This window comes from Erpetoichthys calabaricus, chromosome 4 (assembly GCF_900747795.2).
Source record: "Erpetoichthys calabaricus chromosome 4, fErpCal1.3, whole genome shotgun sequence".
NCBI classification, from domain to species: domain Eukaryota; kingdom Metazoa; phylum Chordata; class Cladistia; order Polypteriformes; family Polypteridae; genus Erpetoichthys; species Erpetoichthys calabaricus.
This window is the reverse complement of record NC_041397.2, coordinates 155,760,644-155,777,463: the sequence shown is the minus strand read 5'-3', so window position 1 is coordinate 155,777,463 and position 16,820 is coordinate 155,760,644. Positions and strand designations below refer to the sequence as shown.

At 41.0% G+C, this 16,820-nt stretch overlaps 1 protein-coding gene across 2 annotated transcripts in view; it reads left to right on the top strand.

Annotated features, from left to right (window-relative positions):
- Positions 1–16,820, top strand: part of LOC114650327 (arfaptin-2-like) — a 207,176-nt gene that overhangs the window by 165,729 nt on the left and 24,627 nt on the right. For both annotated transcript variants that reach the window (XM_028799889.2, XM_051925749.1), the window contains exon 6: positions 15,888–16,045. In XM_028799889.2, coding sequence (XP_028655722.1) covers positions 15,888–16,045 — 158 coding nt within the window. The remainder of the gene's footprint in view (positions 1–15,887; positions 16,046–16,820) is intronic.

The window sequence follows — 16,820 nt, the reverse complement described above, 5'->3', positions numbered from 1 at the left end:
TTCTGGCCTTCTCTATACTTCTCCATCAACAACTCAGAGCAAACATAGCATTTGTGGTGCTCTTTCTTGGCATGAAACCATACTGCTCCTCACTAATCATCAACCCCCTTCTTAACCCTAGCTTCCAGTACTCTTTCCCATTACTTTATGCTGTGGCTCATCAATTGTATCCCCTTGTAGGTAACTGCAGCTCAGCATATCCCCCTTATTTTTAAAAAATCGGCACCAGTACACTTATTCTCCACTGCTCAGGCATCCTCTCCCTTTCCAAGATTCCATTAAACAATCTGGTTTAAAAACTCCACTGCCATCTCTCCTAAACATCTTCATGCTTCCACAGGTATGTCATCTGGACCAATGGCCTTTCCATTCTTCATCCTCTTCATGGCTGTCCGTACTTCCTCCTTGCTAATCTGTTGTACTTCCTGATTCACTATCTCCACATCATCCAACCTTCTCACTCTCTTTCATACTCTTCATTCATCAGCCTCTCGAAGTACTCTTTCCATTTTCTCAACACACCCTCCTCACTCTGTGAGTATGTTTCCATCTTTCTCCTTTATGACCCTAACCTGCTGCATATTTTTCCCAGCTCGGTCCCTCTGTCTAGCTAATCTGTACAGGTCCTTTTCATCCTCCGTAGTATCCAACCTCTCGTACAACTTATCATACGCCTTTTATTTAGCTTTTGCCACCCCTCTCTTCACCTTGCACCATATCTCCTTGTACTCTTGTCTACTTTCTGCATCTCTCTGACTATCTCACTTCTTCTTCACCATCCTTTTCCTCTGTATACTCTCCTGTACTTCCCCATTCCACCACCAGGTTTTCTTTTCCTCCTTCCTCTGTCCAGATGTCATGCCAAGCACCATTCTTGCTGTCACCATTACTACTTCTGCTGTAGTTGCCCAGCTATCTAGTAACTCTTCACTGCCACCCAGTGCCTGTCTTACCTTCTCCCTAAACTCAGCCTTACGGTCTTCATTTTTCAACTTCCACCATTTGATCCTTGGCTCTGCCCTTACTCTCCTCCTCTTGTTGATCTCCGTCATCCTACAGACCAACATCTTATGCTAACTACACTTTCTGCATAGGATATAATCTATCTTTGTGCATCTTCCTCCAATTTTGTATGTCACCCTATGTTCTTCTGCCTTCTTAAAATATATATTCACCACAGCCATGCCCATCCTTTTCGCAAAATCCACTATCATCTGACCTTCTTCATTCCTCTCCTTGACACCATACCTACCCATCACCTCCTCCTCTCCTCTGTTCTCTTCACCAACATGTCCATTGAAATCCATTCCAATCAACACTTTCTGTCCCTTGGGTACACTGTCCATCCCTTCATCCAACGCTTTCCAGACATCATCTTTCTCATCCATCGCACACCCAACTTGCGGGGCATATGCACTAACAACATTCAACATCACACTTCCAATTTCCCACTTCATAATCATTACTCTGCCTGACACTCTTTTCACTTCCAAAGCACTCTTGACATACTGTTCCTTCAGAATAAGCCCTATCCCATTTCCCCTCCCATCCACACCATAATAGAACAATTTGAATCCACCTCTGATCCACCTGGCCTTACTCTCCTTCCATTTAGTCTCTTACACGCACAATATATCAACCTTCCTTCTCTCCATCATATCGACTAACTCTCTCCCATTACCAGTCATACTACCAGCATTCAAAGTTCCTACCCTCAGTTCCACTCTCTTTACCTTCCTCCTCTCCTCTTTCCCATCTTCTTCTCCTTGTTTGGCTAACAGTAGCCCAGTTTCCGCCAGTACCCTGTTGGCTAACGGTACTGGTGGTGGCCATTGTTAACCTGGAACTCGACTGAAATGGTATAGAAATCTGTATTGTTGTCCGCTTGTTTATCTGGCAAAATTTTTTACCGGGTACCCTTCCTGACATAACCCTCCCCATTTATCCGGGCTTGGGACCTGCACAAAGAGAAACACTGGTTTGTGCATCCCCTGTGGCTGGGTTATGTTGAAGTCATTCCTTATTATTATTACTATTTTTATCACTATTATTACAATGATTATTTCAGGCATCTTGCAGCTGGTAGAGCTCACCACATTCACAGCAACAGTAACATGTTGCCATTCAACAAATTTCCACATATTGGTGAGATCAGTGCTTAGGCCACCAAATAAAGGTTTTTTGCATGCCTCCACTTCAGAGACAAGAACGTCTATCACTCTTCAAAGTTCTTGCTTCTCTTTTCTTGTTACCATTTTCTCACTTTACAGGTAAAATGTGTTAGTTACGTATGTACGAGGTTGATTAGCATGCTCCATATTTTCACTCTTGAATCCACACAAACTTTTATAAATGAAACCCTTTTCTCTCCACTACTTGTTAATTTATTGTATGTGTCTATAGTTCTTGGCGAGAAGAAAACTTTTTAACATTTGTAAGAAATCTGCCATTACAAGTCTCCAACTGTGACTCTATGTTTTTGTTGCAGAGTTTATTTTAAAATAACACCTGGGGTCCATTGTACTAATACCTTTACTAGTTTTAAACATTTCAATAATGTCACTGTTTAGTCTCTGGTTGCTTAAACTGAAAAGTTCAACTTGTACAGACTCTTAGCTCTTAGTCCTGGCATCAGAATAGTCATTCTTCTCTTGACTTTTTTTTTTTTTTAACTGCTGTTTGTTTGTTTGTTTATTGGTAACATGGAGACCAAAACTTTGTACAGTACTCCACACTACTACATTTTATAACTTAGTCATACCTTTCCTTAACTTCTGCGCCATACATCATGATATATAACCCAAAATCCTATTAGCCTTCTTGATTGCTTATTTGCACTGTCTTAAAGTAGATAGTAATACTGTAAGTCCACTGTAACTCCTAAATCCTTCTCAAAAGTTGTACTTTCAAGTTTCAGACCTCCCATTGTGTTTAAAAATTTAATCTTTCTACTTCCTACATGTAATACTTAACTTTTGTTCCATTGAATTCCATCTGTCACAAATCCGCCCAACTCTGTATGCTGTTGTACTCCCATCTGTAATAATTTCACAATAATGAAACACCCTGCTCCCTTATTAGATCAAGCAGCTGAGTGTTCCTGAGCTGGATGTCTGTTTTTTGACAAAGCTGAAATCAACTGATGGACATAACACTCAAGGAGTTGGACTTGATTTTCTATAACTGATTATGTCTTTTCCTTCAGACTTTAATAATGTCACCTCAGACTCTGTTATCTGTGCAACATCACTGAAGTTAGCAATGTCCTAAAAATCATCTGCTTCACTGAGACTACATCCACACTACAAAGCTTTCATATAAAAAAGGAGTCTTTAAATGACAATGAACTCTGTCCACATTCACTCTTTCACATTGTTTATGAAATTAGACATTTTAATAAGCACGATCCAATAAGGGAAAGGCTGTGTAATAATCATGAACAAATCGGATTGCGAATGTAGTCTGTATTTTTGAAAGTCTGTTTTTGCCTGTCCACGTTTGCAAAGCAGGCATTTTCAAAGTATATGGCTCTTCAGAGAATGTTTGAAAGTGTTCATTTTTCGGGAGTTAAAAATGCTGGGGTAGAGTTCAGATTGGTGAAAATGGAGACATTAGGTGAAAGTGTAATGCTGTAATATGAACATGTCTCAGATCTTACCTTCAAGTCATAGTTTCTTACATAATGGTCAAATGTGTCTACCAAGCATTTTTAAGTGTGACTTAAATATATTATTTTAATTGCTTAATTATCTTCCTTAATGTATTAGTTGAGATACCTTAGACAATGTAACCAGTAGGGGGTGCCAATGAGGCCCAAACCCCAGACACAATCACACCCAAACCATTCACGGGTACAGATATTGTCCCTTTTTATTAATAACCATTGTCTTCAAAGAGCAAGATAAGAATAACTAAATTAAACAGCCCTGAAAAAGCACCCACTGCGCCCAACAGGGCTGTATTCTGGAACTGCAATTCCAATGATGCCCTGTGGGTATATGAAGGGGTCCGAAATCCCAGGGATACATTTCCCATTAGTGTATTGGGTTACATAGTATCCACATGCTGATGTCTCTCCTGGTCCACCTTTACTGGCCTCCCTATTGGGTAGGGATTTTTCTGCCCATCCAGGCAGAGAGCTTGTCCTTACGTTTTCTTTTCCTATGATATTCTGTCCACACAAGGAATCATCCTCTGGGTCTATCTCCTGTAGCACTCACAACAGGTACATATCACTTCAGTGGAAAATGATGAAGGATTTCAGTCTGTGACGTGTGATCACATATTTATTCTAGGGTCCCATTCCAAGGTCAGGAAGAATTGTCAAATACTAATTAAAAAACTGGGATAAAAAAAGAAACTTGGAATTTCCAATATTTTGCCTAACTGCTAAAGAAAAATAACAGGAATAGTTTGTTATAGTAATGAAGAAGTACTTTATCCGTGCGTTTTAGAACAAGTCAGAAGTATCAAATATAGTAAACCGTATATTAATACCGTAGCATGCTGGTCCATGTATGTAGGTGTTTTTACCCTTTAGCAAGATCATTATTTGTTTTTGAATAAATCTTAGTTGACAATAAATACAGTATATAGCTTGTTTTAAAACTGTTTAGACCTAAAGCTTAAGGGGCAGATCAGACTATTATAACAAAGGTTCACTGCTGTCATACAAAATGGAAAGATGGACTATGAGCCCAGAATCTAATAGGATTAAACTTGAAACTAGGATAAAAGAAAAGGAAATGTAATGAGACACACAGGTTACTTTCTGAATAAAGATGAAAGAGTAACATTGTGAAGTTTGTGAGTATCAAAAAAAACTGCATCAGAACATTGATGTCTTCTGGCTGTTAACTTTCGTAAGTTGTAGTTATCTTTATTCAAAGCCTAATTCAGCTGTAAAATATGTGTAAAAATAGTGGTTTGGAGTACTTCAATATTGTGAACATTGGGTAGAAGATCAGAGGAAAAAAATGTTTCTTGATTTCATTTCTAATAATTCTCTCTCTATTACGTGCTAGTTTTATTTTTATTTTTACTCCGAACAGTTCATTTGCTCATGCTCCTATCAGTATGGAATTTGCTATTAATCAAAACTTGATTATTGAGTTTAGTCTTCTGTTCTTTGTTTCTGTTCTTAATTAACCTGTTGGCAATCTATGTTGTCCTGTTGTGTCAATAAAGTTTGAATTCATTTGAAAATTGTGTTAGAAAGTAGCAGTCAGCAGTTTCTCACTTGGCATTTTAAAAACAAGACTGTAAACTGAGGTAGTAGATGCAGAAAAACCCATCTGAAGAAACAATAACAAGGAAAATATACAGAAATTAATTTCACACTCCTGGATAATTTTTCTACAAATATCTGAGTTTATTCAACATGCAGAGTGAGTGTGTTCCATTATGAATTTGAATAATGGAATTCTGAAGCACATGTCAGTTTCAAATATTGTTTTGCCTTGATCAGATTGTTTTATTGCACCCACCTCTGTACTGTATGGTTGATATATTTAGCTTTCATTCAGGTGTTCCCAAACTTTATCATATTTTCTAGCAGTTCTATTCTGACTTAAATATCATGGCCAGTGTAGTCCAAGACATGGAGTCATAGTTGTGGCAAACCAGTCCTTGAATTATTAAAATATTTTTGTTACTTACAGCTACATCACCAAGCATAGGCAACATTAAAGGTTCTTTAATAATTATTCAAGCACATTCCAAAATGTAAAGTAGGCTGAATTCAAAAAAGGATATCACTTTCATCTCTTGCCTGATAAATATTAGAACACTTTTCTAAAAGAATATACACCTTGGTCTTTGTTAAGAAAGGCATCTGTAAAATGATGATGATGATAATAATGATAATAATAAGAGGGGGGAGATGTGTCTGGAGGCAGGAGGAAAGTAAAGAGAGTGGAACTGAGGGTAGGAACTTTGAATGCTGGAAGTATGACTGGTAAGGGGAGAGAGTTAGCAGATATGATGGAGAGAAGCAAGGTTGATATATTGTGCATGCAAGAGACTAAATGGAAGAGGAGTAAGGCCAGATGGATTCAAATTGTTCTATCATGGTGTGGATGGGAGGAGAAATGGGGTAGGAGTTATTCTGAAGGAACAGTATGTCAGGAGTGTTTTGGAGGTGAAAAAGTGTCAGGCAGAGTAAAGACTATGAAGCTGGAAATTGGAGGTGTGATGATGAATGTTGTTAGTGCATATGCACCGCAGGTTGGGTGTACAATGGGTGAGAGAGACGATTTTTGGAGTGAGTTGGATGAAATGATGAACAGTGTACCCAAGGGACAGAAAGTGGTGATTGGAGCGGATTTCAATGGGCATGTTGGTGAAGGGATCATTGGAGACGAGGAGGTGATGGGTAGGTATGGTGTCAAGGAGAGGAATGAAGAAGGTCAGAGGATAGTGGATTTTGCCAAAAGGATGGACATGGCTGTGGTGAATACATATTTTAAGAAGAGGGAGGAACATAGGGTTACGTACAAGAGTGGAGGAAGATGCACACAGGTAGATTACATCCTATACAGAAGAGTTGATCTGAAGGAGATTGAAGACTGCAAAGTGGTGGCAGGGGAAAGTGTAGTTAAGCAGCATAGGATGGTGGTCTGTAGGATGACGTTTGAGGTCAAGAAGAGGAAGAGAGTGAGGGCAGAGCCAAGGATCAAATGGTGGAAGTTGAAAAAGGAAAACTGCAAGGTTGACTTTAGGGAGGAGGTGAGACAGGTACTTGGTGGCAGTGAAGTTACCAGACAGCTGCAAAACTACAGCAGATGTGGTAAGGGTGACAACAAGAAGAGTGCTTGGCGTGACATCTGGAAGGAGGAAAAGGAAACCTGGTGGTGGAATGAGAGTATACAGAGGAAGAGAATGGCAAAGAAGAAGTGGGATAGTCAGAGAGCTGCAGAAAGTAGACAAGAGTACAAGGAGATAAGGCGCAAAGTCAAGAGAGAGGTGGTGAAGGCTAAAGAAAAGGTGTATGATGAGTTGTATGAGAGGTTGGACACTAAGGAGGGAGAAAAGAACCTGTACCGATTGTCTCGACAGAGGGACCGAGCTGGGAAAGATGTGCAGCAGGTTAGGGTGATAAAGGATCAAGATGGAAACGTACTCACAAGCGAGGATAGTGTCGTTGAGCAGATGGAAAGAGTACTTTGAGAGGCTGATGAATGAAGAGAACGAGAGAGAGAAGAGGTTGGATGATGTGGAGATATTGAATCAGGAAGTGCAACGGATTAGCAAGGAGGAAGTAAGGACAGCTATGAAGAGGATGAAAAATGGAAAGGCTGTTGGTCCAGATGACATACCTATGGAAGCATGGAGGTGTTTAGGAGAGATGGCAGTGGCGTTTTTAACCAGATTGTTTAATGGAATCTTGGAAAGTGAGAGGATGCCTGAGGAGTGGAGAAGTGTGCTGGTGCAGATATTTAAGAATAAGGGGGATGTGCAGGACTGCAGTAACTACAGGGGAATAAAATTGATGAGCCACAGCATGAAGTTATGCGAAAGAGTAGTGGAAGCTAGGTTAAGAAGTGAGGTGATGATTAGTGAGCATCAGTATGGTTTCATCCCAAGGTGGAGCACCACAGATGCAATGTTTGCTCTGAGGATGTTGATGGAGAAGTTTAGAGAAGGCCAGAAGGAGTTGCATTGTGTCTTAGTGGACCTGGAGAATGCATATGACAGGGTGCCTCGAGAGGAGCTGTGGTATTGTATGAGGAAGTCGGGAGTGGCAGAGAAGTATGTAAGCGTTGTACAGGATATGTACGAGGGAAGTGTGACAGTGGTTAGGTCTGCAGTAGGAGTGACGGATGCATTCAAGTTGGAGGTGGGATTACATCAGGGATCGGCTCTGAGCCCTTTCTTATTTGCAATGGTGATGGACAGGTTGACAGACGAGATTAGACAGGAGTCCCCATGGACTATGATGTTTGCTGATGACATTGTGATCTGTAACGATGGTAGGGAGCAGGTTGAGGAGACCCTGGAGAGGTGGAGATATGCTCTAGAGAGGAGAGTAATGAAGGTCAGTAGGAACAAGACAGAATACATGTGTGTAAATGAGAGGGAGGTCAGTGGAATGGTGAGGATGCAGGGAGTAGAGTTGGCGAAGGCGGATGAGTTTAAATACTTGGAATCAACAGTGCAGAGTAATGGCGGTTGTGGAAGAGAAGTGAAAAAGAGTGCAAGCAGGGTGGAATGGGTGTAGAAGAGTGTCAGGAGTAATTTGTGACAGACGGGTATCAGCAAGAGTGAAAGTGAAGGTCTACAGGACGGTAGTGAGACCAGCTATATTATATGGGTTAGAGACAGTGGCACTGACCAGAAAGCAGGAGACAGAGCTGGTGGTGGCAGAGTTAAAGATGCTGAGATTTGCATTGGGTGTGACGAGGATGGATAGGATTAGAAATGAGTACATTAGAGGGTCAGCTCAAGTTGAACGGTTGGGAGACAAAGTCAGAGAGGCGAGATTGCGTTGGTTTGGACATATGCAGAGGAGAGATGCTGGGTATATTGGGAGAAGGATGCTAAGGATAGAGCTGCCAGGGAAGAGGAAAAGAGGAAGGCCTAAGCAAAGGTTTATGGATGTGGTGAGAGAGGACATGCAGGTAATGGGTGTAACAGAGCAAGATGCAGAGGACAGAAAGATATGGAAGAAGATGATCCGCTGTGGCAACCCCTAATGGGAGCAGCTGAAAGAAGAAGAATAATAATACATTTTGGTTAAAGACAGCCACATAATTGCGGGTATTATGCATTTTATTCCTATACCGTGATGTTTTTTTGCTGTTAGTTTTTTATTAATAAGTCAATAAAACATACAATACTAAATAAGTGTAAGTAGTGACTATTACGGTAAAAGAGTAGTAAATACAGTAAGAAGGAGGGCAAATATCATAATAATAAAATACCAGACCCAAAAAGGCAACACACAGCAAACATCCAAATCTAACAAAGATAATTAAGTAATGCCACTCCTTCACACCTTATGTTTAAGGTAAGTTAAAGGATATCATGGACCAGATCTTCATGAACAAACAAGCAAATCTACTGAGATGTTCCAGAGTCACAGTTGAGAAACACTTTTTTAATGTCTTTTAAGCACAGGGGAAAAAATGAACATGTGAAACATCCGTAATGTAATAAGCCACCAAGAAAAGTAACATTGCAACAATGCTATCTACGACCTGATCTCTGTAAACAGAAATGAAAACAAAATCGAGTCCGGTGTATTCTTTAACTGCCTTGTGGTGCTGTAGTAGTGCTGCTGCTTTGCAGTAAGGAGACTGTGGAAGATTGTGGTTTCACTTCCCGGTTCCTCCCTGTGTGGAGAGCGTTTTGAATACTGAGAACACCGCTATATCAATGTAACGAAGTATTAACTGGAAATTGTCTTCGTGTAATAGTAAAAGACAAATTATCCGCGACAAACTGTTTTACACGCTGCATACCAACCCGCGGCTTAGTATACTCCGCATAATCACGCCGCTTTTTGAATGTTTTTTAAGCAGAGGGAAAAAAATGAACATTTGCAAAATCCGTAACGCTGCTTTCAGTAAGTACAATGCACACGCGTTTAATTTGTCGGCCACTTTTTGCCAGCCGTGTTTTCTGGTTTGGGCTGCTTTTGCAGTGTTACCGCTTGTGCATATTAAATCTTGAAATCCTTCCAGTAACTAATTAACTAACTAACACCAACCCACCCACACACACAGCTTGTGTGAAACAAATGCGCCCGTACTTTCATAATTTTGTTGCAGCCTATAGTGGAGTCAGGCACAGAGAAGGTCAGCTGCTGAGAGAGCGTCTTGACTGTTGCAGGGCCTGCATTGGTGAAGCAAGAGTCACAGGGCATCTTTTTCATTACTTAATAATGTTACACAACCATCTCACCTTTACTCAACTGCTTTCTGTAATTCTCTTATGTCCTTTTTCAATGAGAACATCCAAAGGATACATCAGCACCTTGGTCCAGATCCTCTCTGTATTTCTTATGAACTACACATGCCTATTCACTCTTTCTCTTCTTTCCAGCTTCCCACTTCCTCTGAAATCTCAGATCTCATCTGCAAATCTAAGTTATCTACTTGTCAGCTGGACCCCTTGCCTACAGTTTTGGTTAAAGCCTGCCTCCCCTCTTTAGTCCCTCTCATTTCTGCCATCATTCACTCTTCTCTTACTACTGGTATTATTCCCTCATCTTTTAAAACTGCTGCTATAACCCCAATACTGAAAAAACCTGGTGCTGATCCTACTAATTTCAATAATTTTCGCCCTATTTCTAACTTGCCCTTTATCTCCAAAATTCTTGAAAAAATAGTAGCTATCCCAATTCACACCCACTTATCTCATAATAATCTATATGAAAAGTTCCATTCTGGTTTTCGCCCTCTTCATAGTACAGAAACAGCACTTGTTAAAATTACCAATGACCTCCTTATGGCTGCTGACTCCGGTCTAATTACTATTCTCATCCTCCTTGATCTGAGTGCGGCTTTTGATACTATTTGTCATACCACTCTCCTTAATAGATTATCTTTGATTGGCATTACCCACACTCCACTGATTGGTTTAGATCCTACCTCTCAGGCCGCACTCAGTTCATACAGCTTAAAACCTTCACATCCCAACCCACTGCTGGTACTTCAGGTGTGCCCCAGGGCTCTGTCCTGGGGCCTCTTCTTTTTATTATTTACCTTCTTCCCCTTGGCAATATTTTTCGTAAATATAATATTAATTTTCACGGTTATGCTGATGACACCCAGCTCTACCTTGCTAGTAAACCCACCTCCTCTTTTCCACCACCTTCGCTTATTGACTGTATTGCTGAAATTAAATCCTGGTTTTCTTTGAATTTTCTTAAATTAAACAGTGACAAAACTGATGTTCTCCTCATTGGTTCAAAATCATCATTATCCAAAGCCAATAATCTTTCTCTTATTATTGATAACTCTGTTGTTTCCCCATCACCTCAGGTCAAGAGTCTGGGTGTCATCCTCAATAGTACTCTATCTTTCCAATCTCACATTAATAACATCACCCGGTCTGCTTACTTCCACCTACGTAATATTAATCGCATTCGCCCCTCCCTCACTCCTCATACCACTGCCATTATTGTTCATAGTCTTGTTACTTCTCAGCTGGACTACTGCAATTCACACCTCTTTGGTCTCCCTAATAAATCTCTTCATAAGCTTCAGTTAGTCCAGAATTCTGCAGCACGCATCATTACTCGAACCTCATCTGTTCACCATATTACTCCGATCTTGCAGCAGCTTCATTGGCTCCCGATCAAGTTTCGAACTGATTTTAAGATTCTGCTATTAACATTTAAGGCCATTCATAACCTCGCCCCTCCATATCTGTCTGACCTTCTTCATGTTGCCATTCCCTCCCGTAACCTTCTTCCTCCATCCATCTGACCATCCCTCTCGCCCTTCTAACCTCTGCTCCCAAGCTCTGGAATTCATTACCTACCGAGCTCAGAAACATCAAATCATATTCATTCTTCAAAAGTAAACTTAAAACGCATCTGTTTAAAATGGCTTTTTCTTTTTTTTTTATGATTACAGTGGTTTTGTTTGGTTTTAATTTTTAGATTTTCTGATGTTTTAAGTTGTTTATAATTGTGTCTTTTTTTTATTTATTTATTGTTTGTTCGGTGTCCTTGAGTTCTCTGAAAGGCGCCTTGTATAAATAAAATGTATTATTATTATTAATAATTGTACCTAAAGCAACTTTAAATTGATGGAGGTAACATGAATGTAGCTAGTAAAATAAAACAATATGTGCAAAAAGGGTAAAGGAAAGAACTACAGCCAAAGAGAAAAAGTGACACAGATTAAACCAGAAATGGAAGACAGGAGAACAGAATCATACATGTTCAAAAAATATGTTTATATCAAGTAATGGTTAGGGACAGCTCCCGTGCCAAGTTAGCTTTGAGGGTTACAGATAAACTATCAACCATCTAGATAGATAGATAGATAGATAGATACTTTATTAATCCCAAGGGGAAATTCACATACTCCAGCAGCAGCATACTGATAAACACAATATTAAATTAAAGAGTGATAACAATGCAGGTATAACGGACAATAACTTTGAATAATGTTAACATTTACCCCCCCCGGGTGGAACTGAAGAGTCGCATAGTGTGGGGGAGGAACAATCTCCTCAGTCTGTCAGCTGAAGCTGCTCCTCTGTCTGGAGATGATACTGTTCAGTGCATGCAGTGGATTCTCCATGATTGACAGGAGCCTGCTCAGCGCCCGTCGCTCTGCCACAGATGTCAAACTGTCCAGCTCCGTGCCTACAATAGAGCCTGCCTTCCTCACCAGTTTGTCCAGGCGTGAGGTGTCTTTCTTCTTTATGCTGCCTCCCCAGCACACCACTGCGTAGAAGAGGGCACTCGCCACAACCGTCTGATAGAACATTTGCAGCATCTTATTGCAGATGTTGAAGGACGCCAGCCTTCTAAGAAAGTATAGTCGGCTCTGTCCTTTCCTACACAGTGCTTCAGTATTGGCAGTCCAGTCCAATTTATCATCCAGCTGCACTCTCAGGTATTTATAGGTCTGCGCCCTCTGCACACAGTCACCTCTGATGATCACGGGGTCCATGAGGGGCCTGGGCCTCCTAAAATCCACCACCAGCTCCTTGGTTTTGCTGGTATTTAGGTGTAGGTGGTTTGAGTCGCACCATTTAACAAAGTCATTGATTAGGTCCCTATACTCCTCCTCCTGCCCACTCCTGATGCAGCCCACGATAGCAGTGTCGTCAGCGAACTTTTGCACATGGCAGGACTCCGAGTTGTATTGGAAGTCCGATGTATACAGGCTGAACAGGACCGGAGAAAGTACAGTCCCCTGCGGCGCTCCCGTGTTGCTGACCACAATGTCAGACGTGCAGTACCCGAGACGCACATACTGAGGTCTGTCTTTGAGATAGTCCACGATCCATGCCACCAGGTATGAATCTACTCCCATCTCTGTCAGTTTGTCCCTAAGGAGCAGAGGTCGGATGGTGTTGAATGCGCTAGAGAAGTCCAGAAACGTAATTCTTACAGCACCACTGCCTCTGTCCAAGTGGGAGAGGGATCGGTGTAGCATGTAGATGATGGCATCCTCCGCTCCCACCTTCTGATATGCGAACTGCAGAGGGTCGAGGGCGTGGCAGACCTGTGGCCTCAGGTGGTGAAGCAGCAGCCGCTCCATGGTTTTCATCACATGCGACATCAGAGCGATAGGCTAGAAGTCATTCAGCTCACCTGGTCGTGATACCTTTGGGACTGGGGTGATACAAGATGTTTTCCCAAAGCCTCGGGACTCTCCCCTGTTCCAAGCTCAGGTTGAAGATGCGCTGTAGAGGACTCCCCAGCTCCAACGCACAGGCCTTCAGCAGTCGTGGTGATACTCCATCTGGACCCGCTGCTTTGCTGGCACAAAGTCTTCTCAGCTCTCTGCTTACCTGGGCTGCTGTAATTGTGGGTTGGGGTAAACTCTTTCCTATGCTGGTATCAGCAGAAGGATGGGTGGAGGGTGCAGTAATCCGAGGTGAGAGTGGGTTAGGGTGGTCAAACACGTTAAAAAAAGTTGTTCATCTGGTTTGCTCTCTCCACATGTCTTTCGATGGTGGCACCCCGCTTCGAGCTGCAGCCAGTGATGATCTTCATCCCATCCCATGCTTCCTTCATGTTGTTATTCTGCAACTTCTGCTCCAGCTTTCTCCTGTACTGCTCCTTCGCCGCCCTGAGCTGGACTCAGAGTTCCTTTTGCATGCGCTTGAGCTCATGCTGATCACCGCCTTTAAAAGCCCTTTTCTTCTGGTTCAAAAGGCCCTTGATGTCACTTGTAATCCATGGCTTGTTGTTAGCATAGCAGCGTACTGTTCTTACTGGAACTACAATGTCCATACAGAAGTTTATGTATTCAGTAGTGCAGTCAACAACCTCCTCTATGTTCTCACTGTAAGATCCCTGCAGGATATCCCAGTCCGTAGTTCCAAAGCAGTCTCTCAGAGCTTGCTCTGCCTCAGGGGACCACTTCCTGAATGAGCGTGTGGTTGTAGGTAACTCCCTCACTCTTGGTTTGTAGTGAGGCTGAAGCAGAACCAGGTTATGATCTGCTTTCCCAAGCGCAGGCAGCGAGGTGGCACTGTATGCGTCTTTAACATTTGCATACAGTAGGTCAATAGTCCTATTTCCCCTGGTGTTACAATCCACATACTGGGAGAAGGCAGGTAATGTTTTGTCCAGCGTTACATGGTTGAAGTCTCCAGCGATTAGCTCAAGTGCCTCAGAGTGTTATGTTTGTAATTTAGCAACAGTTGAGTGGATGATGTCACCCGCTATCTCCACATCCGCCCGAGGAGGGATGTATACAGTAACAACAATGACGTTTCCAAACTCTCTGGGCAAGTAATAGGGATGCAGACTTATGGCCAACAGTTTGATGTCCCTGCAGCAAGTGGAGATTTTAACGTTAACATGTCCAGAGTTGCACCATCTTGTATTCACATAGAGAGTGAGTCCACCACCTTTGTGTTTCCCGCAGGTACTTGCATCTCTGTCCTCTCTAACTGTGGTAAACCCGGGTAGCTCCACATTAGCATCTGGGTTGTTAGTTGTTAGCCACGTTAAACTAAAACACAACAAACTGCATTCTCTGTAGGTCCTGACATTTTTCACCAGCGCAGCCAGTTCGTCGATTTTATTTGGTAGTGAGTTCACATTTCCCAGGATCACAGAAGGCACCGAAGGTTTGTAGCGCCACTTTCTCGCTAAACGCTTGGCTTTTATCTTAGCACTGGCTCTGCTGCCACGATACCGTCTTCTTACCTTGTCAGGTAAATAGGGAACAACACCGGTGCGGGCATTTGTTCTCGGCGCTTGAAGTTGACTACTTGAATAGACGAGTCTCGGCTTGTAAAATCCATGTCCAAATAGTAAAAAGTAGTGAAAAGTGTCCTGGGAACGAGTCCACTTAAAAGAAAGTGATCGGAATTAACAGTGAAATAGAGAAAAAGGTAGAAAAATAAAGTCATACACAGAGCTGCTGGAATAGCTGCCACTCGCGGTGGCGCCTGAGTCATAACTTATGAGAACTGAATAAACTGGTGAATGTGATTTTAGGTATAAAGTTTAATGTTTTTACAAATAATATTGTAAGAAAAAGTAGATTCAAAGGAGGAAGGATCATAACTTGAGATTTTAAGGAGAAGAAATGGTTTAGAAAATGATTTACAAAATAAAGAGTACATAGCAAAAACCATTTTAGCAGAGGGAGCTAGAGAAGTTTAAACTGTATACAGGGGCTAGGTAAATAATGGTAACTTTAAGGAAAGGCCACAACACCTAGGATATTCTGTGGGGTCTATGGGGATTACCATCTAAAGTCCCATCTTGCCTAATGTTCTGATACCCTGCAGAGACCATAAAGGGCAAGAACGCCTATATTTAGAGTGCCTCATAAAAGATGGGGGATTGCTTGAGTAGTTTAAGAATGAGGCCCATCTGTTTCTCCATTAATCACCAAAGTGAATGAAGTGTATATGATTGACAGGATGTATTTTGCTGGATTAATTTAAAGGCTAGCAACGGGAATTTGTGTTAATTCATAACTGTTAAGTTGTAAACCCCTGAATTATTGTGAGAAAAAAAAAATAACTTCAAAAATCTAGAGATCTAGGCAAGGTTGTAGAGGCAGACATGAGTCAAACCAGCAAAGCAAACGTTAATCGTCAGAGATTTCAAGCAGCAAAACAAAACTTGAAGTTAAAGTGCAAAAATCAAATTCAAGTACCAAAAGAATCTGTGGCTTAGTAGAATTTCTTCCAAAATTAAGTAATCTTTTTCTTTGTTTGTTTCTGATTTGTAGGATGAGTTTGGATACAATGCTGAGACGCAAAAGCTTCTGTGCAAGAATGGAGAGACCTTACTTGGAGCAATCAATTTCTTTGTGTCGAGCATAAACACACTAGTGAATAAAACCATGGAGGATACACTAATGACGGTCAAGATGTATGAAAATGCAAGGTAATATAGGGATGCTCCAGTCAAATGGCTGCCAATCGGAATCAGCATATTTTTACTGATAGTCAATAAAAAGACCAATCACAAAAATGACATTTTTCAGGCCCTACTTTTCTAAGCTTTATGGTAATTTAGTTGTAGTGCTCCTTTACTCCAGGTATTACAGTAGTTGAGCCAGTGCAGCTCTTTTTTCTTTTGTAGGAAACAAAGAGTTACAGTGGAGGCATTTGGACAATTAGCCTTATATAAAAAGTGTAGTAATAAACTGAAATAAATTAATCAGAGAAGTCTTCCTGTGCCATTAAACAAATGCCAAGCAAAACTACTTTAAGGAATTCAGACCTTTCTTTTGACCTAAAACAGACAGTGATCTTTGATTAAAATGCAGAGGCCTACATTTTTAATTGGAAAAAGAAAAGAAAAAGCCGAATTTGAAATTGCTGTTTAGTAAAAAAAACAGGCTTTTTTTTTTGAAGATTTGTACTGTGTTTATTATTTGTATAGCAACCAATAGTTTATAATTACATTTCAAGAAATGTCTATCTGATATACTGAAAAAAACACACCTTTATAAACAGAGTAAATGTATACAGTATTTTAACAGCAAAAAAGCTGTATACATATAGGTGCAGTATATTTACATTTAAGCAGTGTTTAAATGTCAATATCAATTAATTGTGTAAGAATATATATAAGTATGTATATTTTTGTTAGAAAAATGGTGAAAACTTTTTTTTTTTTACAGAAAACAAACAATAGGATAGCTTGCAATTAATGA